At 37.7% G+C, this 26942-nt stretch overlaps 1 protein-coding gene across 9 annotated transcripts in view; it reads left to right on the forward strand.

Annotated features, from left to right (window-relative positions):
* Positions 1-26942, forward strand: part of neo1a (neogenin 1a) — a 198149-nt gene that overhangs the window by 130725 nt on the left and 40482 nt on the right. For 7 of the 9 annotated variants that reach the window (XM_089135430.1, XM_089135315.1, XM_089116323.1 and 4 more), the window contains exons 6-9: positions 9582-9736; positions 9868-9988; positions 23104-23329; positions 25889-26043. In XM_089135430.1, coding sequence (XP_088991556.1) covers positions 9582-9736; positions 9868-9988; positions 23104-23329; positions 25889-26043 — 657 coding nt within the window. The remainder of the gene's footprint in view (positions 1-9581; positions 9737-9867; positions 9989-23103; positions 23330-25888; positions 26044-26942) is intronic. The other 2 variants (XM_089135401.1, XM_089135477.1) reach the window with 1 other exon arrangement.

The following is a 26942-nucleotide window of genomic DNA, read 5'->3' on the forward strand; positions in this document are numbered from 1 at the left end:
TCTGGACTGTAGATTTCGTGCAGATATGTGCTGTGTAATGAGCTTTAGCCATCTGTCGGTCTGCTGAGAATTGATCCTACACTGTGACGAGATGAAAAGAGGAAAGAGACCGGGAGGGAAGCCGGCCCCTACTTTGGCCTTTGTGGGGGGGAGAGGTTTTGTGTTGCGATGCCAAACTCAAACCGAGCTCGTCGCAAGATCTAAGTCTGATTTTTTTTTTTTTTTTTTGTGCAACAGTCCAGTTATTATAAAATTATTGATTTAATGATCTTTTGCTGTGCTTTAAAGAAGTACACTTACTTTGATGTGTTGACTAAAGCACATTTAAAGTACTTGATTATAATTTGAGTATTCTTTGATATATATTTCAACTTCATTAATACAAAAATGTAATTACAATTTATATTTTAATTTACCATAAATGTTTGTCGGTACATTCAACAATGCATTTTAACCATATTTTAAAGACAACAGAATTTAAATTACACCTGAAAATGTATTTAAGTCTACTTAATTAATTTTACTACATTTTCATTTAATTTCATTTAAAGTGTATCAGAAAACATTACATTCAGTTCACACTTCTTAAGTATATTATTTCCATAATGCATTTTTTTTAAGTATGATAAAGTGTACTTTTTTCACATGGAGAATTATAAGGACTGTCCATAAAATTAAAAAAGAAAAATTAAAAATGCATGTATAGCCACAAGAAACAATGTAATATTTATAGGTTTCTACACTCTAAAAAATGCTGGGTTGTTTCAACCCAAATTTGGGTCAAATATGAACAAACCCAAATGTTGGGTTAAAATGTAATTAAAAAATGTACAGTTGAAAGTGAAAGTTGAAGTTGGGTTCAAATTTTAAATGACATTTTTTAACCCAACATTTGGGTTTGTCCCCGTTTGACCCAAATTTGGGGTAAAACAACGCAGGACTGTTTAGAGTGTATCCAGTCTTTCAAATTCAGTGACACGTCAAGCCAGTAAACTTGGTAAGATTTGCATAATGGTAACCAGAAAGGTGTCATGATACCTCACAAATTACATCGGAAACACACAACCAGACGTTAGTTTGCCTAGAACAGTAGTTTTTGCTGAATAATTCATGCTTTAACACAAGCATGAGATTCGCACTTCTGCTTGTAATCCCTCTGGAAGGCTGGTCTTGTTTACTCCCATTGCAAGTTATTGTAACTGTGTGTGTTTGTTTGAACAAATCAGAAATATTTTTCTGTGGTAATCAGCATGATGCTATTGATATAGAGGTTATTGAATCATGAATATTCTTGTGTTGCTGTTTCAAATGTCTTGCAGCAACATGCAGATTGATCCGGGAACCTCTGCTCCATGTGTTTGTTATACTGTAGGTGAAATGCCCAGAATCTTATTAAACTTTGAAGACTGTCTTTACTGTGAAACACAGAACATAAGCCAGTGGCTTGCATAGACTGCTGTTATTTCTCAGCCTACTCTGAAATGCAGGGTAGATGATTGGAAACAGGGTAATTGGAGTGTGTGTTGAGCTTTGACATTGTCTATAATACAGCGGGAAACCTGAGACATGCTCATGAATGCAAGTGAGGCAGTGATAAGAGCTGTGTGGCCATTTGAGATGGTTTTATCATCACTATAATCTCTATGTAGAATGTATTGGGAACGTAACCGGTCTGTGACCAACCATGAAACAAATGCTCTGGCTTTATCTTTAGCTTTTCTTCTGTTGTCTCAGCACATTTTCCTCACAATTATTTCTTAAAGTCAAGCTCAAATCACAATTATTTACTTTCTTAATACATGCTCATTGAAGGGATGCACGATATATCGGCCACCATATCGGTATCGGCCGATAAAAGTTTATTTTTAACTTTATCGTTATCGGCCCGATAAGAAAAGTAGGTTGTTACATTAAAGCCGATAAGTAATTTATTATTTCCTTCCGCTGAGACGCTTCAGATACACACTGATGGTTTTGAATTGATGATAGGAATCACTTGTTTTTGTAATCAGGCACTCAAAATTATATAAAAAATTGGATTTAGATTTATCGGGCATTAAATCGGTTATCGGCTTTCAAAGATAAAGAATTATCGGTTATCGTATTGGCCATAATTTTCATATCGGTTCATCCCTCCTAGTGTTATTGTGCATGAATCACTAGTACACATTATTTTAAAAGATTATCTTTACTCTTTTAGATTTATCGGGCATTAGATCGGATTTCGGCTTTCAAATATAAAGATTTATCGGTTATCGTATCGGCCAAAATTTTTGTTATTGTGCATGAATCACTAGTACACATTATTTCAAAAGAATATCTTTACTCTTTTAGATTTATCGGACATTATATCGGTTATCGGCTTTCAAATATAAAGATTTATCGGTTATCGTATTGGCCATAATTTTCATATCGGTTCCTCTCTTCTAGTGTAATTGTGCATGAATCATTAGTACACATTATTTCAAAAGAATATCTTTATTCTTTTAGATTTATCGGACATTAAATCGGTTATCGACTTTCAAATATAAAGAATTATCGGTTATTGTATTGGCCATAATTTTCATATCGGTTCCTCCCTTCTAGTGTAATTGTGCATGAATCATTAGTACACATTATTTCAAAAGAATATCTTTACTCTTTAGATTTATCGGGCATTATATCGGTTATCGGCTTTCAAATATAAAGAATTATCGGTTATCGTATTGGCCATAATTTTAATTTCGGTTCCTCCCTTCTAGTGTTATTGTGCATGAATCACTAGCACACATTATTTCAAAAGAATATCTTTATTCGTTTACATTTATCGGCCATTATATCGGTTATCGGCTATCAAATTTAAAGATTTATCGGTTATCGTAACGGCCAAAATGTTCATATCGGTTCATCCCTCCTAGTGTTATTGTGCATGAATCACTAGAACACATTATTTCAAAAGACTATCTTCATTAATCATCCTGCTATTTTTCTGAAATGACATTGATTGGCATAACCAGGGCCGGCTTTGCCGACAGGCGACACAGGCGGCCGCCTGGGGCGCCATCTACTAGACGGGGCGCGAATTGCAGAATTAAAAAAAAAAGTTAATTAAATGTATTGTGTTATGAAAGCTGCGCACACGCTGTACACTTTTACTGTGCATTGTCCACACACTGCTTGTATTTGTCCATTTCTTTTACAAGATTATACGATCATAAAAAACGACCGAGTGACTCAGACAGGCAGCTGTCAAACTCACGCGCGTTGCTCAGCAACCGGGGTGGCGCGACAACATCTGACAGCTGGTTTTAGCGCTTTAGTTTCCTCGGTGTGATACGCACGGTTCCGTGCCTTCGGCTCAAAATAGTCCTCGTCGGCACAAGGGGATGCCCGCGTATATTCAAAATGGTTGGCACACGCTGCTTTGTTTACGTTATGTATCTGCAGCCGGCCGACAGCGTCGGTTTTCCTTTTGAATGACGAATATAGACTAATATATCTGCAGAAATAGACAGTTGGCTCATTGCACGCAGGTGCAGAATGCACATTATAGCTCACAGTCGCCTGTAGATCTCTCGCGGTGTGTTCAAGTCATGGTGCAAGTGCAGCTTTTTACCCCGACGAGAGAGCACGAGAGGCGACAACACAGTCGGCTTTCATCAGCGCTAGTTCGTCGGCGTTATATTCACCTTCAAATGGTCTTCGTTTCCTGTTTACACTTCTGGGCTTCGGGGTCTATACGACCCCAACAATTGATTGAGTAATTCTACAAAAAATATAAATTTTGAATCATACAAATATTATATATATATATATATATATATATATATATATATATATATATTGTTTACTTCTCATCTATTCATTAATGCTGTGTTTTTGGAGATATAAAGTACTTTTGTATCCATATTCCACACAATTCCTCAACTACATTAGCTTGCATATGAATTTTATTTTTTTAATGATACATTGCATTTATGCTCTAGTACTAGGCCTTTATTTCTGTGTAAAAATTTTCAGATTTATGCAGGATTTTTTTTTGACACATGAAGAAAATATTTGTATTTTTTTTTTTTTTTTACATGGGGGGGGGGGGGGGCGGTTGAGGGCACTCTCGCCTTGGGCACCAAATAACCTAGAGCCGGGCCTGGGCATAACCTAAGATACGTGAAAGTGTAAAATAATGTTAACCAAATAAATCTTTTTAAGCATGGTTTTAGGACAAATTTGTCGGTAATACAGCCTTTCTAAAATCTTGTCAATAGTTAAAGCAGAAAATGCATTCCGGTGAACGTTAATGCAACGTGAACAGTCCTCCACAACCAACTGCTAAAAAGAGATCAGGTCTGACTCCATTTTGGTTTACGTTTCACAATCCAGCAAGTTCTTGATAACAAATATCATGTTTTGCTGTATTGTTTTTCACACTAGGAAGTACATCAGCTTAAGGAAGTTAAATAGGTTTTGAATTCTGTTTCATGTTGACTTTAATATGAAAACTGGTTCTGTTGTTGTCCAGTAATAATGCAAATGTTTGTACAATCACACCTCTTTATATATGGAACATTTGTACAGTGCTTCCTTGTGCATGTGCTCCTGGGCTTGAGATATACTGAGTGATTGAAACATGAACCATCTGTCCCGTGCGGAGCTGGCTTGAGCAGGAACCCAGCAGTGTGTGACAAGTGTTTTTCAGCAGGTTGTGTGTGCAGACCTCAGCAAACTGCAGGAGCACACACTCTCAGCCATTCATCACATTACCTCAGTCAGTGTGGCCCTGATCCTGCAACTTATGTTACATATGCTAGATCCAGATATTCTACTATTCTTCCAAAAATCTGCATACCAGCTCAGCTTAGCTTTATGAAGCTGTTCTAGCTTTGGATGGTGATTTCGAGAATGGATACTGACAATCACAAACATTTATTTTCATGAAAATTCATACTCTAAAAAACGCTGGGTTGTTTCAACCCAAATTTGGGTAAAATATGGACAAGCCCAAATGTTGGGTTAAAAATGTCATTAAAAAAAATACAGTTGAAAGTGAAAGTTGAAGTTGGGTTAACATTAAAAATGACATTTTTAACCCAACATTTGGGTTTGTCCATATTTGACCCAAATTTGGGTTGAAACAACCCAGTGTTGTTTAGAGTGCATAATCTTTATTTGCTATGTTTCCCCTTTGCTCATTGTGACCCCCCATTCACTTACGTACATTCGTTGTTGTATTATTTAAGAAAAAGTGGTCTGTTTTACTGATATACAGTATTTATGAGATCAAGGATAACAAAAACAACAAAAGGATGGCGACATTGGCAATATGGTTTTATGTGTCAGGACATAATGAAAATTCATATGGTCATTGGCAGGTCTTAAAATGAGGTAAATACAACCTCTGATGAACAATAACACATGACCTAGCTATTACACTGTGTCATTATTTATTTAACAAAAGCTAGGCCAAAATGGAAAATCCATGGGTGACAAGTTAAGTACACCCCTACTTCTTCCATAAGGCACTGCTAATCAAATGTCTTTGATAAATTGATAATCAGCAAGTGTGATCAGCTCTATAGCAGAGGTTTGGGCAGTTTGCTGGCCTAGAGCATTCAAGTGTGTGTGTTAACTCAATGCCAAGGAGGAAAGACATCAGCAATGATCTTAGAGAAGCAATTGTGGCCGCCATCAATCTGAGAAGGGTTGTACAGCCATTTACAAACAATTGAACTTATTGTTCTACAGTGAGGAAGATTATTCACAAGTGGAAAACATTCAAGATAGAGTGCCAATCTTTCCAGAGGTGGACATCAAATTCAAGTCACGCCAAGTATATTTATATAGCGCTTTTCACAATATAGATTGCATCAAAGCAGCTTCACAGTATCAATAGCCGCGTTTCCACCGCCGGGCCAGGGCCGGGCCGTGCTAGTGCGTGCCAGGGCCAGTCGCGTTTCCACTGTCACTTCCGGGGCTTGATCGGGGCTTCCTCGGGGCCAACGGCCAGGATTTCTTGGGCCAGAGGGGGCCAGCTCGGGCTAGAGGCGTGCTCAAGGTAAAAGGCGGAGTTTATCGGTGTTATGGAACGTTATGATCTGAAGCAAGATGCACATAGGGGTGTCCATGTTTAACCGATTAACCGTTTAAAATTGCATAACATTTTAATTTGAACTGTAGGCCTATGCCAAATGCTGCGCAACAATATATAGGCTACATATCGACGAATTTTCAGATATTTGTTTGATTTTTTTGCCCCTTAAACATTTAAAATATTTGACAAATTAATATGAAAAAATATATATTTTACTGGTTTTCTGAGGCCAAATTAGAACCTGGAAATGATATTTTCCCCGCAGTGCTGAATGAGAAGAGCCGTAACCACAGCCTACAGAAAGGGGATTTATGGGTGATTTATAGGCTATAATAAATGTGTCTGATAATAAAATAATATAAAATAACGAGGCATTAATTGTTTATTAATAAACTATTGTTTTCTAAATGATTTTCGGCTAAAAACATATCTCCATCTCCGGATGCACATTTAGAGAGAAATTAAGCTACATACACATAGAAGATATTGGCTTTCGATTCGAATTTGTTCGTTTTAAATTGTACATTAAATGTCCAATTTAAAACGAACAAATTCGAATGCGGTGGCTGTTTCAGGTCTCGCGCTTCAGTTCACGGAGATCATGAAGCGCGCCTTGATTAATTGTTAAAGCACAACGTTTTCTTGTTATAAATAAATTTATTTGCGAATAATGTATTATTATTTTCTGTATGACCAGAAATGAAAGAGTATTTTAAGTTGTTTCCACTGAAAGAAATGCAATGAAACTGTTCACATGGGCGTCTCGCAGCCATCAGTGCGTGCTCCACACACACTGGATATGCGCTGATATTTGTCAAAAATATTGTGTTTATTTGTGCTCTGTTCCTTTTTTGGATAAAGGCGTCTTCTATATGCAGCCTAATCAAATGTTACAATAATGATGATGATGGTTATTATTATTATTATTATTTGCAGACACGGAGTTTTTGTGAAATGGACGTTTTGCTTATTTTCAATTGGCAATTTCAGTTTGAAGGGTGATGGAAATGGGGCGTTTTATTTCTATAAATTAATTTCGTTTCAAATGGGGTCCAATCAGTTATTAAAGGTGTTAAAAAATTAACTCCGTATCTCGAGGTTGCGGCGCGCACTCTATATGCACCGAGTATTAACCGATGGGCCTCGGTTAACGATTAATGAATAACTTGAAAACGTGCCTGCAGCCCTACTTGTTATATCGCGCAAAAAATCGCTGCTTGAAATGGAGAATCGCCTGTACTGCAGTCTCGGGACACTATTGCAGCCACTACGGCAGTTGAGTTAATATACATGCTATCTTCCTAATTTAAAAAATAAATTAATTCATAATACCCGCTGAAATGGGTTGGGTTTTATGAGGTTTGATCCTGAAAGGCGTGTTAGGGGTGGGGTTTGGGGCAGCGCTGTGGGGCTACTGGCCCGGCAGTGGAAACGCAAGCCCGGTGCTTGAGGCCCGAGGCCACTAGCTCGGCCCGGCTCGCTGTTAGCTCTGGCCCAGCCCTAACCCGGCAGTGGAAACGCGGCTAATCAAAACTTGATACTGACCCAATGGTGTCCTAAACTTCATCAGGTGACCCAGTGGTTTCCTAAAACGCCATCAGGTGACCCAGTGGTGTCCTAAATACCATCAGGTGACCCAATGGTGTCCCAAAACTCCATCAAGTGACCCAATGGTGTCCTAAAACTCCATCAGGTGACCCAATGGTGTCCTAAAACTCCATCAGGTGACCTAATGTTGTCCTAAAACTCCATCAGGTGAACCAATGGTGTTCCAAAACTCCATCAGGTGACCCAATGGTGTCCTAAAACTGCATCAAGTGACCCTATGGTGTCCTAAAACACCATTAGGTGACCCAATGGTGTCCTAAAACTCCATCAGGTGACCCAATGGTGTCATAAAACTCCATCAGGTGACCCAATGGTGTCCTAAAACTCCATCAGGTGACCCAATGGTGTCATAAAACTCCATCAGGTGACCCAATGGTGTCCTAAAACTCCATCAGGTGACCCAATGGTGTCCTAAAACTCCATCAAGTGACCCAATGGTGTCCTAAAACTGCATCAAGTGACCTTATGGTGTCCTAAAACACCATCAGTTGACTCAATGGTGTTCTAAAACTCCATCAGGTGACCCAATGGTGTGCTAAAACTCCATCATGTGACCCAATGGTGTCCTAAAACTCCATCAGGTGAACCAATGGTGTCCTAAAACTCCATCAGGTGACCCAATGGTGTCCTAAAACTCCATCAAGTGACCCAATGGTGTCCTAAAACTGCATCAAGTGACCCTATGGTGTCCTAAAACACCATCAGGTGACTCAATGGTGTTCTAAAACTCCATCAGGTGACCCAATGGTGTGCTAAAACTCCATCATGTGACCCAATGGTGTCCTAAAACTCCATCAAGTGACCCAATGGAGAAAGCAAATTCACCCCAAGGTCAGACCGTGCAATGCTCGGATAAATCGCAAAAACATAGAACTACAATTCAGACTCTACAGGCCTCAGTTAACATGTTAAATTTCATAAAAAGTACAATTAGAAGAAGAACAGACAAGTATGGCATGTTTGGAAGGGATGCCAGGAGAAAGCTTCTTCTCTCTGAAAAGAAACATGTTGCAAAGTTGCATCTGAACAAACCTCAAGACTTCCTGGAGCAATGTCCTTTGGACAGACAAATCCAAAGTAGAGATGTTTGACTATAATGCATATCAGCACAAACACCTGAAACCAACTCTCCATCACGCTGATGGAGGGTCGATGATTTGTGGCTTGTTTTGCAGCCACAGGACCAGGGCACCTTCATGTCGTCATTGAGTCGACCATGAAAACTATTATACCAAAGTATTAAACGTGAGCCCATCTGGTCACGCAACAGGAGCAAAACTAGCATATCTACAACAGAATGGCTGAAAAAAGAAAATAATCAAGGTGTTGCAATGACCCAGTCATATTCCAGACCTGGACAGGTGTCTCTACAAGCAAGTGAATCATAGGGTTTGTTTAGTTTGTCACCCATGGCTTTTCCATTTTGGCTCTTTTTTTTTGTTTTGTTAAATAAATAATGACACAGTGTAATATGTCATTTGTTGTTTCACATGACTGTGTAAAAAAGAAAAAATATATACACACGCACATGCATTTTGTGCGATTTAAGGGTGTGAATCATGCATATTATGCGTAATGTTTTGTGTGGGATGTGATGTGTAATGTGAAATGCTTGGCTTGTGGTTGTGTGGTAGCGAATCAGGCACAACACAGAGCAACAATCCAATTACATCCTAGCAGACAGACCTGAATCATTCTGCTGCACATCTATGTCATGTGGATCTTCTCCAACACCAAATTACCTCATTTAGGAGGTTTTGCGTTCTCCTCTGACTACGAGGAGCTACGTATTTAGCCACATCCTGGTGTTCAGGGATTGGATATTTCGAGGTTGAGAAGAGTCAAAACTAAGCAAGTCGTGTTGTTTTCCCAAGTTGTACTAAACTGTTTTTGCTTTTCTTCCCAGCTCCCCCTCACTTCCTGAAGAAACCTGCTAACATATATGCTCATGAAGCCACAGACGTAATCTTCGAGTGTGAGGTCACCGGCTCACCGGCTCCCACCATCAAATGGGTGAAGAACGGAGATGCCGTCATTCCCAGCGACTATTTCAAGATCATTGTAAGTTGCCAGCTATCTCTACTTGAGTGTGGAAATGCTGACCTTTTGTCATGAACATTTGAGTGTACTATATATGTGAAATTTCTTCTAGTTGACACTTGACAGCAATGTTCTTGTTTGCTTCTTTATAGAAGGAGCAGAACTTGCAGGTGCTGGGACTGGTCAAGTCAGATGAAGGTTTCTATCAGTGTTTAGCTGAGAATGACGCTGGTAATGTGCAGTCGAGTGCTCAGCTCATCATACTGGATCAAGGTACGTCTAAGATTGAATATTTTTTAAATATTCTCTTTGTAAACCCTATTGGAAAATCCAGCTAAAACCCGTTTCGGAGTCACACTTGTTATCTTTCCGGTCAAAAGTGACCGGACACCTAAAAATTACATTTCCTCCATCCCAGTAAAACCAGTGCAATTTATTTTTGTTCTATAATATTTATTCTTATTTGATTGAATTTATTAGTATTTATGCAATATTTATGGTCTATTTTTTGCCATGGAAAAATATATATATTTTTCTGTATATATATATATTTTTTTCCAAAAAATTATTATTAATGCAGTATTTTAGTTTAATATAGAGTCTAGGCCTTCAGAAAAAAATATACATTTTTTTTTTTGAAGAAAATTAGCACCATCTGGTTACAGTTGCTCAGATCATGACCTCAATTTTTTGTGCGTTCACATACATAATGCCATAAAAGTCACCAAGTTTCGTAACATTCCGATGAAATTCAAAACATACTTTTTGTAATCAAAATTTATTGGTGTGTATGTGTATAAAAGTGTGTTTGTATGTGTGTGTGTGTGTGGGTGGGTTTGTCTGTTTTGCGCTCTAGATGTTGTAGAGTGTCACCCCTTTCCTGTGGTGCACTTTTTTTTAGAATTGTGGCCGATTTGTAGATTGCATGTACAAAAATTCAGAGAATTTTATCTTTTTTTGTCAATTTCCCATTTATTTCCTATTGGGGTCATTTTTGACCGAAGACCGCAAGTGTGACTATTTTTTTTTTACGACCACTTATCATGCTCGGATCATGACCTCAATTTTTTTTTGTATTCACATACATAATGCCATAAAAGTCACCAAGTTTCGTAACATTCTGATGAAGCTGTGATTTTTAAAAATTCAAAACAGAAAATTTTTCGGTCAGAAATGACCGAAGAGCACCTGAGGGTTAATGTGGAATCACCTGGTTCTTATATTAGTTTTAGTACACTCTCATTACAAAAAGTGTTCATAACGTCTCATTATATTTTTGTTTTTGGGGACGATTACCAATCACTGGACGCAGTATGGGCCGATACCGATCGCTAATGCAATATCCAATAATCCAATAAAAATGAAATAGACCCACTGGGGTTATTCACTTTATTCAGTAGTGAAGCAACTTTAGCTGCGCATAGAAAAAATAGTCTCGCGAGTTTTGCGTCATCTCATCTTTATAGGGACCACTGATTAAACTATATAAAGCTATTATCAGCTGATAAGGATCTGCGCCCGATCAATCGGAGCACCATGGTCCATTTAGTTTTACAACAATATCACAACTATTTAAAAGAAATAATTTAAATAAACATCTCAGGGAAACTAGAGGATTTGTCCATGTAGATGATCTTTCTTTAATATGAATCAAATTGAATGTAGTGTTGGTGTAAGTCAGGTGCATGATGCCATCTGCTGCAGCTTCCTCTCTGGCAGTGCCACCTGTTCACTGTGTGTGTGTGCGCGCTCACGGGCATGTGTGTGCCAGAACCGGAGTTTAATGCGAAGTCTCTATGAGATTCTGGTCCCTAGGTCTGCTAGGCAAAACTCTATATAGCATGATTTTTGAGACATTATTCATTCAGACATTATTCATACAATCAGATTGTCAGGCTGTTTCTGTGAAAATTGTATGTTTCTGAGATGAAGCCAGTGTCTCGATGTATTCTCTATGGGCCTCTGATGTAGTCTTTGCTCCTCTTGTATGAAAATGGCCTATAAACACTTTATTTTGGCAGGCTTCTCAGCGTGTTCTTGTTAAAGCTGCTAGACGGGCTGATTGGAGGCTTTTTGAAGCCTCACTTCTCGCTGCCATCTGGACTAGCACATGGTGAATAGGAAAACACGGTTGCTTATCTTCACTTATTGTTAGAGCTGATTGCTGAGTTTATTAAGTTACAGACAGGGAGTTTGTGGCACAGTCTGTGAAACTTGCTCATTATAATTTTTTTGTAAGGGAATAAATGCTCCCATACTCATTAGGGTAATGCTGCGTTATTTTTCCCCCTTAGCTCTAGAATTGACATGCTGTGATTATCTTAAGACTTTTTATGTAGATTTGCTCAGATTTTCTGAGAAAGCACAGTAAATTTATTTTAATCTGTGGTAAAAAATGAATTTATGAATGACAACTGAAATAATAACATCCTAGCTACAACCCTTACACCTTAGCAACTGCTCTAAAGACTATTCGGAACATTGTAGTTGCCCAGCAACACTATGGCAACTATTCATAACACTACTGTAATTAACAATGTGCTCAAGACTACTCAGAATCCCTTAGCAACCACATAGCAACACCCTGTTGACTATCCATAACACCCTAGCAACCTCTTAACAAGGTATTAAAGACTACTCAGTGTGTCTACATTGCAACACCCAAACATTGCAACCACCTATAAAACCCTTGCAACAATTAAACAATGTGTTAAAGACTACTCTGAAAACCCGACAACGGCATAGCAACACCCTGGTGACCACCCATAACACCTTAGCAACAATGCTCTAAATTGTATTAAGAACACCTTAGAAACCACATTGCAACACGCTGGCATGGCAACCACCCATAAAACCCCTGCAACAACAAAACAGTGTGTTAAAGACTACTCTGAAAACGCTAGCAACTGCATAGCAACACACTGGTGACCACCCATAACACCTTAGCAACAATGCAGTAAATTCTATTAAGAACACCTTAGAAAACACATTGCAACATGCTGGCATGGCAACCACCCATAAAACCTTTGCAACAACAAAACAATGTGCTAAAAACTACTTGAAACCCCTAGCAACTGCATAGCAACACCCTGGTGACCACCCATAACACCTTAGCAACAATGCACTAAATTCTATTAAGAACACCTTAGAAACCTCATTACAACACCCTGGCATGGCAACCACCCATAAAACCCTTGCAATAACAAAACAATGTGCTAAAGACTACTCCAAAAACCCTAGCAACTGCATAGCAACACTCTGGTGACCACCCTTAACACCTTAGCAACAATGCTCTAAATTGTATTAAGAATACCTTAGAAACTACATTGCAACACGCTGGCATGGCAACCACCCATAAAACCCTTGCAACAACAAAACAATGTGCTAAAGGCTACTCCGAAAACCTTAGCAACTGCATAGCAACACCCTGGTGACCACCCATAACACCTTAGCAACAATGCTCTAAATTGTATAAAGAACACCTTAGAAACCACATTGCAACACCCTAGCATGGCAACCACCCATAAAACCCTTGCAACAACAAAACAACGTGCTACTCGAAACCCCTAGCAACTGCATAGCAACACCCTGGTGACCACCCATAACACCTTAGCAACAATGCACTAAATTCTATTAAGAACACCTTAGAAACCACATTGCAAAACCCTTGCATGGCAACCGCTCATAAAACCCTTGCAATAACAAACAATGTGCTAAAGACTACTCTCAAAACCCTAGCAACTGCATAGCAACACCTTGGTGATGACCCATAACACCTTAGCAACAATGCTCTAAATTGTATTAAGAATACCTTAGAAACTACATTGCAACATGCTGGCATGGCAACCACCCATAAAACCCTTGCAACAACAAAACAACGTGCTACTCGAAACCCCTAGCAACTGCATAGCAACACCCTGGTGACCACCCATAACACCTTAGCAACAATGCACTAAATTCTATTAAGAACACCTTAGAAACCACATTGCAAAACCCTTGCATGGCAACCACCCATAAAACCCTTGCAATAACAAACAATGTGCTAAAGACTACTCTCAAAACCCTAGCAACTGCATAGCAACACCTTGGTGATGACCCATAACACCTTAACAACACTGCAATAAAGATTAATAAGAGCGACTGCATCGCAACACCCATAGAACCCTTGCAACAACAGAACAATGTGCTAAAGACTAATTGGAACAGCCTAGCAACTGCATAAAAACACCCTGGCAACCACCCATTACACCTTAGCAACAATGTACTAATGGCTAACCACATTGCAACACCTTGGCATGGTAACCACCCATGAAAGTACTAAAAAATGTGGCGCTCAAGTTAAAATAAGTATAAAAAGTTTTTAAGCTTTTAAAAGACATTTTTATAGTCACCCAAAAAATTCTGAAAACTTTGTGTTGCTAAGGTGTTATGGGGTGTTGCTATGCAGTGGCTAGGGTGTTCAGATTAGTCTTTAACACATTCAAGCAAGCATTCCTTCATCATTAAAACTACATTGTAATTGATAAACTCATCGATTTGAATATTTGTGAAGACTTTGTGCAGCACCACAAAGTGATATTTGGGTCGCAGAATTTAGTAGGGACGCTAGGGTCATTAACAATATCCAGTGAGTGACACTGTTACATAGCAACAATTTTGATCAAAACTTGAAATATATTTATATATGTTGATGTCCCCGTCCCCATCAAACCTTCAAGCATTAAAAGAGCTGGTGTGAGATCAGGACGTGACCCGACAGTTGGATGCCGTCTCACTGTTTCAGCTTGTTTACTTTCCCTAGATTAATTTTAATTCCATATATTTGCATGTGAATGCTTGTTTTTCCTGGCAGGGACATTATTATTAAGGATTCATGGCAACTGAAAAAAATCCTCAATTTTTCATTCCGTTTTTTCTTTCTCTTCCAAAAAACCTTGAATGGCACAAACACCCAAACAATTTCCCAGCATCTGTTTCTAGACAGAGCTGCATTTTTTTTTTGAGTGCTGGTAATCTGCAGGTTGTGTGTGTGTGTAAAAGTGATGGAGTGAAGAAAAGTCGGGCGAGAGTTTGGACACACAGTAGATGTCCCTCATGGGGGTTGATGGATGCTTGACTATAGTTGTTACTGGACCTTGCAAGTGGGCTCCAGCTCCAGGTATGTGTGTAGAAAAATGATAGATGAAGATACAATGCGAGTCCGAGCACAGAAAAGGTGATGGATCTGAGAGCATACAGTGCTGATTTGGGCTATATTTGTGTTTATATCTCAGCTGAGGAGCCTGTGGAACCATAAAACATAAATAGTATGTCTCCGCCGAGGCCTCTCACTGTGTTCATGTGACACTTTAACTAGGCCTCTGTGCCAGACAGCAGAGCAAACACACTCGGCTTATTTATGGCCTCAGAAAGAGCCCTCAAGCTGCTTTCCAACATCTCTGCTTTGTTTATAAGATTCATCACTCAATGGTTGGAATATTGATGTGATTTAGTTGACATTGCGAAGCCTGTAGCTGTTGCTAAACTCAACGGATTTGTTCTGTTTGGGAATGAAGAAATGTAATTTCACCCAAATAAAAAATAAACGAGTTTTATGATGCACCAGATGACCGTGTTTGAATGCAATACTAGTTTCTTCAACTTCAGACACTTCTATATTTCCCAGCAGTTGATTTTGTTATTAAAATAGCTTATAAATCACACTGATTTGAACTATTCTTTTGTTTGCTAGTTTTAAAATGGCTACATGTTGAATACCAACCCGATCTCACGACCAAGTCGTACGAATTCGACGAATGATTAAAAAGTGGCTAATTCGTAACAATTCATACGACCTCACTCGTACGAATTAATGCGATTTTGCTAAATCGTACATATTTTACGAATTGGCCAATTTGTATGAATTCGTACGAATGAGCTACCCCTGACCCCGCCCCTAAACATAACCGTCACGTGGGTTTAGACAAATCGTACGAATTAGTTTGAATTAGACACTTTTTAATCATGCGTCGAATTCGTACGAATTGGTCGTGAGATAGTGTTGTGAATACTCATCCCAGACACTTACAGAAACTTACAATCATGAATCTGAAAATCCATCTATAAACTTATTACAGGTTAAAATATGACTATAAAATATAAAAAAAAGAAAGAGCGACTTAAACCATTGCGATTATTATTGGGTGAAAATAATCTTTATTCATTTTCTGTGTCATGGAACAATTGAACAAATAGATATTTACTGTGTAAAAATAGTTTTTCTTTGCAACGTGTAAATAGTAGTTATTTTTGCACCTCAGTAAAAACAGTGTGGAATAATAACGTATTGAGTGTAAATTACAATTATTTATTAAATTAATGCTGCCTTATAAGGACATAAAGCCCTGCCTTCACCTCCCCCTAACCCTACCCGATAAACACGTATTATTAAAGAACCGTTCTTTTCGTATATTTTCTTCATATTTATTTAAAATAATTGCCTTCCCAATCTGATATGTATGGAAGCTTGTTTCCGCCACAGAATGAAAAATAAAAAAGGTAATTCTGACTTTTTTTCTCACAATTGCGAGTTTACATCTCGCAATCCGCACTTTATTTCTCACAATTGCGAGATATACTGTAAAGTCAGTATTGCGTGATATAAAGTCGCAATTGCGTGATATAAAGTCAGAATTGCAAGATATAAAGTCAGAATTGCAAGATATACTGTAAAGTCAGAATTGCGTGATATAAAGTCAGAATTGCAAGATATAAAGTCAGAATTGCAAGATATAGTCAGAATTGCGTGATACTGTATAAAGTCACAATTACGTGTTATAAAGTCAGAATTGCAAGATATAAAGTCAGAATTGTGTGATATAAAGTCACAACTGCATGTTATAAAGTCAGAATTGTGTGATATAAAGTCACAACTGCATGTTATAAAGTCAGAATTGCGTGATATAAAGTCGCAATTTTGTGTTATAAAGTCAGAATTGCGAGATATAAAGTCAGAATTGCGAGATATAAAGTCAGAATTGCGAGATATAAAGTCAGAATTTCGAGATATTAAGTCAGAATTGCGAGATATAAAGTCAAAATTTTGAGATATAAAGTCAGAATTGCATGTTATAAAGTCAGAATTGCGAGATATAAAGTCGCAATTGCGTGTTATAAAGCCAGAATTGTGAGATATAAAGTCAGAATTGCGTGTTATAAAGTCAGAAATGCGAAATATAAAGTCAGAATTGTGAGATATAAAGTCAGAATTGTAAGATATAAAGTCAGAATTACGAGATATAAAGTCAGAATGTGTGATATAAAGTCAAAATTGATTGATATAAAGTCACAATTGCGTGATATAAACTCATTGATTAATATAAAGTCAGCATAACGTCAGAAATTCATGAAATAAAGTCGAAATTGTGAGATATAAACTATTCTGAGGGGAAAAAAGTTAGTCTTTTTTTCTTCTTAGGATTGGCCTGATAACTCGCAATTCAGAGAAAAGATGTCAGAATTTTGAGAAATAAACTTGCAATTGTGAGAAAAAAGTCAGATTCTGTCCTTTTTTCTCGCAATTGCGATTTTGTCTCATAATTGCGACTTTATATCTCGCAATTGTGATTTTATTTCTCACAATTCTGACTTAATACCTCGCAATTCTGACAATAACAATTGCGAGATAAAATTTTGTTCTTATTTTTTTTATTCAGTGGCAGAAACAAGCGGAAATGGGCAGATTCGAACTCGCGTTAAAACGATCTGCTACGTGTTATTGTACGTTTGTCTAGTCCAACCAGACATTGGTGGGCGGAGTCAGTGTAAATAGCTTCTACCAACATTTCTGCATTTTAGGAAAGGGGTTCTCTGTGGTATTAACAACTCAGATATAAAAGGTCTGTATGTTGCTGAAGTACATTGTGAAATGCAAATTTGTACTTCACAAATTCTGATCCTGAACTCCCAGTGATTCAGTTTGATTTAATAATCTCACGTTTGCTCGGCATTGACACAAAGAGCCATCATGGCACTTTTTTGTGTCTAGTCTACCAACACCCCGAGCCCAAGCTTCTCAAAGGAGCACAGTGATATTTTTGGTATTGGGACTGAGCATGACAAATGGGACTGAAGTGCATGTCAGAAAAGAACAGATTTCGCTGTGGGACTTGAGCGTGAGCGATTGGCGCTGTCTGATGGAGGTTTAGCAGGTGCAGGAGGGAATGGGGCCGGTGCTTTCCTGACCCCGAGGGCTGGTGTAACTGGGTATAGACATACAGTAATGACGTGCCAGATGGGCGTCTGCCTTCCCAGTGAACACATAGGATGTCCCCTGCCAGCTTCACGCTGAGGCCTGTAATCCTGCGCTTTGGTGCTGGGCGGGACGTCCCGTCGAGGTGCCCGTTCCTCCCCCTAGATCTGCGCTTTCATCTCTTTAGACTATGGAAGCGAGACGTCTCGGGAGACGAAACGCTGCTCTGCATCACGTGAGAGACCTGTTTAATCTCATCAGGGGTGTTGATGGCCTTTAATCCATCATCCTCTCATATTCATGGTGTTTACTTTGAAGAGATAGACTGCTGTCGCCTCTGCATTGGTTCAGGCTTCAGATCCGATGCACAATCGCTGCGGGCCAGCTGTATCTCCAATGAAAAATTGGACTATTTGGCTTGAATATCGTATGTGCTGCTTATTAAAAAAAAATGCTTCATTTTGTGTCCTTCTCTTGTTTTGGGGAAACAAAATGGATTGAATTTCCAAGAAAAGGATGAAGATATTTTAATGGCCTGTTTCAGGAAATATCTAATGAATGTTTTATTTTATTTAAAAAAGAAATAAAAGATCTGATCTTTTTAAGGGGGCGTTTACGAAAAACTAGGCTGAAAACTCAAACTTTTGAAAACTATGCTGTTATCGTCTCTGAATATCGTCTCAGTCTATGAATTGAAAATAAAAAAGTCGAGCTGGGCAACGATTAATCGCAATTAGTCACGATTAATCGCATCCAAAATAAAAGTTTGTGTTTACATAAAAATAAAAGTTTGTGAATATAAAAAAATGTGTTAACATATAATATATATATATATATACATGAAATATTTCTTAAATATATACATGAATGTGTATATATATATATATATATATATATATATATATATAAAATAATTATACACAGTACACACAAATATATTATGTAAACACAAACTTTTATTTTGGATGTGATTAATCGCGATTAATCGTTGCCCAGTACTAAAAAAAGGCATTGAGACTTTTTATCTCTAAATTCTCATTTTGTAATTTGTAATTTTTAGCTTATATCTCAGAAAAAAGAGAAAGAAATTCTAAGAAAAAAAAGTCAGAATTGCGAGATGAAAAGTTGTAATTGTCTTTTTAATTTAATAATATATCTTTTAATATCACACAATTCAGAATTGTGAGCTATAAAATTGGAATGATGAGAAAAAAACCTCAGAATTTAGGTTTATATCGGTTTATATCAATTCTGAGATAATTGTGAGTTATGAACTTGGAATTACAAAAAAATAAAGTCTAAATTGTGAGATATAAACTGGGAATTGGATGAAATACAGTTATAAGTACAGTATATAAGTTCTGACTTTTTTCTCACAGAATAAAGCCCAAATTGTAAGATAAAAACTCACAGTTGTGAGAAAGTCAGAATTGTGAGATTACAGACTTGTAAGATGAAAAGTTGCAATTGCCTTTTTAATTGAGAGTTTATATCTCAGGATTTTTTTACATTTTCTCACATTTCTGAGTTAATATCACAATTCAGAATTGTGAGCTCAAATTTCTGAGTTTAAATGAGATAATTGAGAGTTATAAACTTGGAATAAAGATAAATAAAGTCGTAATTGTGAGATACAAACTCGTAAATTGTGAGTTATAAAGTCTGAATTTCGAGATATATAAAAAAAAGTCAGAAGTGTGAGTTATAAACCGGGGGTAAAATTACAGGATATAAATTTAGACTTTCTTCTAACAATTGCGAATTTATATCTTCAAGTTTTTCACAGAATTGCGGGATATGAATTGTAATATAAAAACTCGCAGTAGTGAAAAATAGTCCGAATTGTGAGATAAATGATCAATTACCATTTTTTTTAATGAGAGAAATATATAAGAAAGTAAAACCCTGGAGATCTGTGTGATTTAGCTGCCCGTTTCTCCTCCTCAATCACTCCTATAGAGGTTTTAGCCAGTGTCTATAGATCAAGAGCATTAGTCAAACCTGTCTGATCTCAGGACATGAGTGCCGGTAAAGAACATGAACCCTAGCACGAAAGAATGATATAACCCACTTTTTATGCCTTCACACAATTTGAAACCCCCTTCCAGACCCGTCACGATAATAGCATGTTCCCTCAGATCAATAGCAGAGACGTGTTCGATTCATTTGCCAATGAATGAAGTCTTTTTGTGTCACATCTCCTGTACCGTGGTCATTTACCCGTCTGTGTAAGATGAAAGAAGGAGCTCAATAACTGCTTATTAGCACACTCTCTCCGACAGCCACGTCATAAATACATGGAGGTGAATGAGGCTGTTTTTCCCATGTCCTCATGTAGGACAATTACCCATTTAGGATATTAATATGAGTCTTGGTGACCTACATAGTATAGACATCATTGCATTTGCTCTGAGCAACCGTTTCTGTTTAAAAGGAGAAACTAATCTGCATTCTCTCGAAATAACATTTGCTGAGTATTAAATGCATAATTACATCGATTTTAAGCAAAAGTGAGTTAAGAATAATTCGTTTACGATTCATTTTTACATCAAAGGCCTTTTGAACTTTTTGCTTAGCTCCAGTGTGTATCATTAATAAGCGAAGTCACCATCTGTTCCAGTGGCACCAGCTATTGCTCTCTGCTATGAACAGAACCGATATTAATCTTTCCTCGGCTAACCACCGTACGTCACATGACTGCATTCATCATCGCACCGGCTGATGATCCTGATGACATAGTTGACAAATTGATGTTGTCCAAACACTTTATATCTGTAGCGCACTCACTTTTTCTTGCCTATCGGCACCTCTGTCGCTGAGCGCTCACACCGAAACATCAAATCAGGCCATTATACAATCAGAATAATGAGATTTTAAAAAGCCGTACGAACTGAACAGAGAGCGCAAAAGGATTTAATCCCTATTGTTTAATTTAGGGATGCACCAATTTGAACGTTTTGGCCGATACGATAACTCGTTATATTTGAACGCCGATAACCTATACGATATTGTGGAGCTGAGATATGGCTTATTCATGTTGTTCGGGTGGTTGCTAGGGTGTTCTGGGTTGTTGCTAGGCGGTTGCTAGGGTGTTCTGGGTGGTTGCTAGGGTGTTGTACATGATTGCATACAAGCCAACAAACACGTCAGTACGATATTGTGGAGCTGAGATATGGCTTATTCATGTTGTTCAGGTGGTTGCTAGGGCGTTGCTAGGGTGTTCTGGGTTGTTGCTAGGTGGTTGCTTTGGTGTTCTGTGTGGTTGTTAGGGTGTTGTACATGATTGCATACGAGCCAAAAAACACGTACGATATTGCGGAGCTGAGATATGGCTTGTTCATGTTGTTCAGGTGGTTGCTAGGGCGTTGCGAGGGTTTTCTGGGTTGTTGCTAGGAAGTTGCTAGGGTATTGTATATGATTACATAAGAGCCAACAAACACGTCTGTACGATATTGTGGAGGTGAGATATGGCTTATTCATGTTGTTCAGGTAGTTGCTAGGGTGTTGCTAGGGTGTTTTAGGTTGTTACTAGGTGGTTGCTAAGGGGTTCTGTGTGGTTGCTAGGGTGTAGTACATGATTGCATATGAGCCAACAAACACGTATTGTGGAGCTGAGATATGGCTTATTCATGTTGTTCAGGTGGTTGCTAGGGCATTGCTAGGCTGTTCTGGATTGTTTCTAGGGTGTTGCTAGGTGGTTGCTTGGGTGTTCTGGGTGGTTGCTAGGGTGTTGCAACGGTGTTCTGGTATTCGGCTGGTACCGATATAGTAGCAGATATATTGTGCATCCGTAGTTTAATTTTGCGTGAGTGGCGCGGATCACCGTAGGCACGTTCACGATAAAAACTCATTTTGAATTCGTATTGAGAATGTTCCACTTTAAAACACTATGGAGAAAATCAAACATGATCTAAAACAGATTCATCAACTAAAAAGACAAAGAGGGTATGAAAAGAGGGTAAATCAAGTGACCAGAATTGGTCAAGTTATATTGTATTTATTGTGGTCGATTTTAACGTAACTAGTTGTCGAATTCATAATATGTTAAGGCAATAGATTGCTGTAGCTATATAGTTTAAATAGTTTAGTTTGCCAGAGGAAGAAGAAAAGCTAGAGAGATTGTCACGCACCACACAAAGCTGGACGAGAGATAAATGCTGAGTGATATCATTTCTTTCTCCCTGAGGCTAGACAGATGAACATTGATGGCTCGTCTTTGTGGGGAAACTGTAATTGCTACAACTAATGTTTAATTTGTTCTCCGTCTAATGGATTTTGTCATTTAGGGGAAGCTAAGCTAATGAGTTCTGCTATGAGTGTGTATTTTCAGTCTCTTCTCCTATTGTGTGTTCAGAATAAGACATGAAGAGCACATCTCAACACAATGCATCTCTCAAGCCTTTATAAGGTGCTTTTACACTCGCTCAAGAGACTTCGGATGTAATAGTGTAGTATTGGAGTGTAATGCATAATGTCTGAAATGTTTGTGTGGGTCAAGATATGTCGATGTTGATTGTCGTAAATATGGATACTGTCATGCAAGAAACATTTCAGACTTTTAAGACAATAAAGTATTATCTAATCATCAGTTAGATCAAGTCTCCTAGAGAACCTAAAATAGAGACATTTTTGACATACAGTATGTCAGTATAAGCTGTGAATGCTTGGATTTGTCCCAACTTCACTTAAAAGAATAATCCACAAAAAAAAAAAAAAAAAAAAAAGTATGTCTACTCACAACCAAACCCATTCACGTCTTTTTCTTCCCGACAATCAAATATACATGGCAATAAAAAAATTGCCATCTCAGGTGTTTGACATATTTTTAGCAAACAACAATATTTGAATTTTCTAAAAGTGAAAAATATTGTCATTTTTCCCACTTCAGCTGTTTTTCTCCAACTACATGCTTGACATTCTTCCATTATGATTGCATTTTTCATGTTTCTTTGTGATTTATTTCACTGTTTTGTTGATTTCCTGTCACGGAAAAGCCATTGTGTTATGTTTTTCTTTCTTTCTTTGTTTTTCTTTTTATGTGTTCTCCTGTGTTTTGCTCTCCGTCCATCCATCCATCCCTCCCTCCCTGTATTTCTGTGTGACTTCACTATCCGCCCTCCTCCACCCTTTATTCCTGCTTTGACTCACACACTGAAAGATGTAGCCCTGCCCTCCCCCCCTCCCACCTCACTGACCCGTGCCACTACTGACCATCTAATGCCAGGGTCCCGAGTCGGCGCTGGTCCCAAACCCTCCGGCCCGCGGGACGTCGTGGCCTCGCTGGTGTCCACTCGCTTCATCAAACTGACCTGGCGTGTTCCCGCCGAACCACACGGAGAGGACGTCACCTACTCCGTCTACTACAGCCTGGAGGGCACCAACAGGCACGCCATTTATATGTTATAAACACACTACTACTGTATCAAAGCTGTGTACATGCACATTTATTCTGCAAGGATCCATGAAATTAATCAAAAGTTAGAGTAAACTTTTGTAATGTTGCAAAAAGATTTATTTCTGTTCTTCTCAACATTCTATTCTATGGAAGCTTGTTTCCGCCACGGAATGAAAAATAAAAAAGGTAATTGCGACTTTTTATCTCACAATTCTAACCTTTTTTTTCTCACAATTACGAGTCGCAATTGCATATTATACAGTCAGAATTGTGTGATATAAACTCGCAATTGCGTGTTATAAAGTCAGAATTGCGAGATATAAAGTCAGAATTGATTGATATAAAGTCAAAATTGCGTGTTGTAAAGTCAGAATTGCGAGATATAAAGTCAGAATTGCGTGAATTAAGGTCGCAATTGCAAGATATAAAGTCAGAATTGATTGATATAAATTCGCAATTGCGTGTTATAAAGTCAGAAATGCGTGTTATAAATTGTATGAATTGTGAGATATAAACTGTTCTGTGGGGGAAAGAAAGTTAGTCTTTTTTTCTCTTAGAATTGGCCTGATAGCTCACAATTGCGAGTTTATATCTCACAATTCTGAGAAAAGATGTCAGAATTTCGAGATTTAAACTGAAATTGTGAGAAAAAGATCAGAATTGTGAGATGAAAAATTCTCAATTCTGTCTTTTTTCTCACAATTGCGACTTTATTTCTCAGAATTGCAACTTAATATCTCGTAACTGCGATTTTATTTCTCAGAATTGCAACTTTATATCTCACAATTGCAACTCTATTTCTCAGAATTTCAACTTTATATCTCGTAACTGCTACTTTATTTCTCAGAGTTGCAACTTTATATCTCGCAATTGCGACTTTATTTCTCAGAATTGCAACTTAATATCTCGTAACTGCAACTTTATTTCTCAGAATTGCAACTTTATATCTCGTAACTGCGACTTTATTTCTCAGAATTGCAACTTTATATCTCACAATTGCAACTCTATTTCTCAGAATTTCAACTTTATATCTCGTAACTGCTACTTTATTTCTCAGAATTGCAACTTTATATCTCGTAATTGCGACTTTATTTCTCAGAATTGCAACTTTATATCTTGCAATTGCGACTTTATTTCTCAGAATTGCAACTTTATATCTCGTAACTGCAACTTTATATCTCACAATTGCAACTTTATATCTCGTAATTGCGACTTTATTTCTCAGAATTGCAACTTTATATCTCGCAATTGCGACTTTATTTCTCAGAATTGCAACTTAAAATCTCGTAACTGCGACTTTATTTCTCAGAATTGCAACTTTATATCTTGCAATTGCGACTTTATTTCTCAGAATTGCAACTTTATATCTCGCAATTGCGACTTTATTTCTCAGAATTGCAACTTTATATCTCGTAACTGCAACTTTATATCTCACAATTGCAACTTTATATCTCGTAATTGCGACTTTATTTCTCAGAATTGCAACTTTATATCTCGCAATTGCGACTTTATTTCTCAGAATTGCAACTTAAAATCTCGTAACTGCGACTTTATTTCTCAGAATTGCAACTTTATATCTTGTAACTGCGACTTTATTTCTCATAATTGCAACTTTATATCTCGCAATTGCGACTTTATTTCTCAGAATTGCAACTTAATATCTCGTAACTGCGACTTTATTTCTCAGAATTGCAACTTTATATCTCGCAATAGCGACTCTAATTCTCAGAATTGCGACTTTTATATCTCACGATTGCGACTTTATTTCTCAGAATTGCAACTTTATATCTCGCAATTGCGACTTTATTTCTCACATTTCTGACTTCATATCTCGCAATTGTGAGATAAAAAGTCGCAATTATTATTATATATTTGTTTTAATTCAGTGGCAGAAACAAGCTTCCATACTATTGATCAAAGAATCTGGAAAAATGTTTCCATAAAAATATGAATCTGAAGCATTGATAATAATCAGAAATATTTTTTGAGCAGCAATTACAAAAAAACATTATATAAAAAACATTTAAATGCCTTATGGTTAGGGAAATTTTTGGGTAACACTTTACTTAAAGGGGTGTGCATAAGACTGACATGACACCTTCATAATCATGACATGACACTATGCATGTTTGTGGCAAGCGTCATTCGCTCAATTATGACATCTCTAATGCAAATATGTTTGAGATGTCTTTGTTATGACAACTTGACATAAACCAATACATCATTCCTTTCGTTAAAATAATAATAATAAATAAATGAATATTATATTTAAAATATCATATTAATATTTTATTTGCATTTTGACTATGAAGTGAAATGTGACCCAGGCATGTTTCCGTGTCCGAGAAGCCTTTAATAATGGATGCTATCGATTATTTTATTCTGTTCTTTTGTTGCTATTATAAGTCACATGTTGTTCTTATTCATATTTATAACGCCGTTCTGTATGAGCTGCTTTTGACGGCAGAACAATATGAGAAGCTTTAAACCACCAAATCAGCAGTCATCTCCTGTTTCAGTCTCATATGCCGCTTCTGCTCCTGTACAGGGAGAGGATGGTGAACACCAGTCGTCCAGGAGAGATGCAGGTCACCATCCAGAACCTCATGCCAGACTCCACGTATGCCTTTCGTGTGGTGGCGCACAACAGAAACGGCCCTGGAGAGAGTTCAGCGCCGCTGAGAGTGGCCACCCAGCCTGAAGGTGAGAACAAGTTATAGGAGGCTTTTCAATCAACAAATCAACAACATTCACCATGGATTTAAAGGGATAGTTCACTTTGAAATTAATTTTTGATATGTTTTAGCTTACCACAAGGGCATCCAAGATGTCTTTGTTTCCACAATATTTTCAATTTTGACATTTTTCAGTCAAACCGTTCTTGTCTATCAGTCATACACTGGAGGTTAAGGGGGTCCACCAAAAAGCATGCACAGAGAAGTCCAAATTAAACATGATTTAATGACTCGTAAATGTAAGTACACATCGATGGCCTAAGACACGAAACGAGCGGTTTGTGTGAGAAAACGAACAGTATTTATATCGTTTTTACCTCTTGTAATCATAGCCATGACAAAATGATCTGACAGCATGGGCGATGCGCCGGAAGTGATGGCTTGCTGCCTACGTCACTCTTTGTTTATACAGAGATTTCGGAAGTTTTACCTTTCACTAAACATATTGGAAGACGATTTCGGTATATTTAAATATGTTTAGTAAAAGGTAAAACTTCCGAAATCTCCGTGTAAATATTGAGTGACGTCACACGCAAGCGATCACTTCCGGCGTAACATTGAACTGATTCAGTTCGGTTCAGTTGGACATTGAACAACTGATTCAGATCACTTGGACGTCACTGTGATTACACAAGGTAAAAACGATATAAATACTGTTCGTTTTCTCACAAAAAAACGCTCGTTTCGTGTCTGATAGACAACAACGGTTTGACTGAAAAATGTCAAAATTGAAAAATACTGTCTTGGATGCCCTTGAGGTAAGCTAAAACATATCAAAAATTAATTTCAAAGTGAACTATCCCTTTAAAGCAGTAACGTTAACTGTAACCATGGTATTGTGGCAGAAATAGTCAATTGTTTTAATTC

This window comes from Pimephales promelas, chromosome 1, assembly GCF_988280905.1.
Source record: "Pimephales promelas chromosome 1, fPimPro1.hap1.1, whole genome shotgun sequence".
NCBI lineage: Eukaryota > Metazoa > Chordata > Actinopteri > Cypriniformes > Leuciscidae > Pimephales > Pimephales promelas.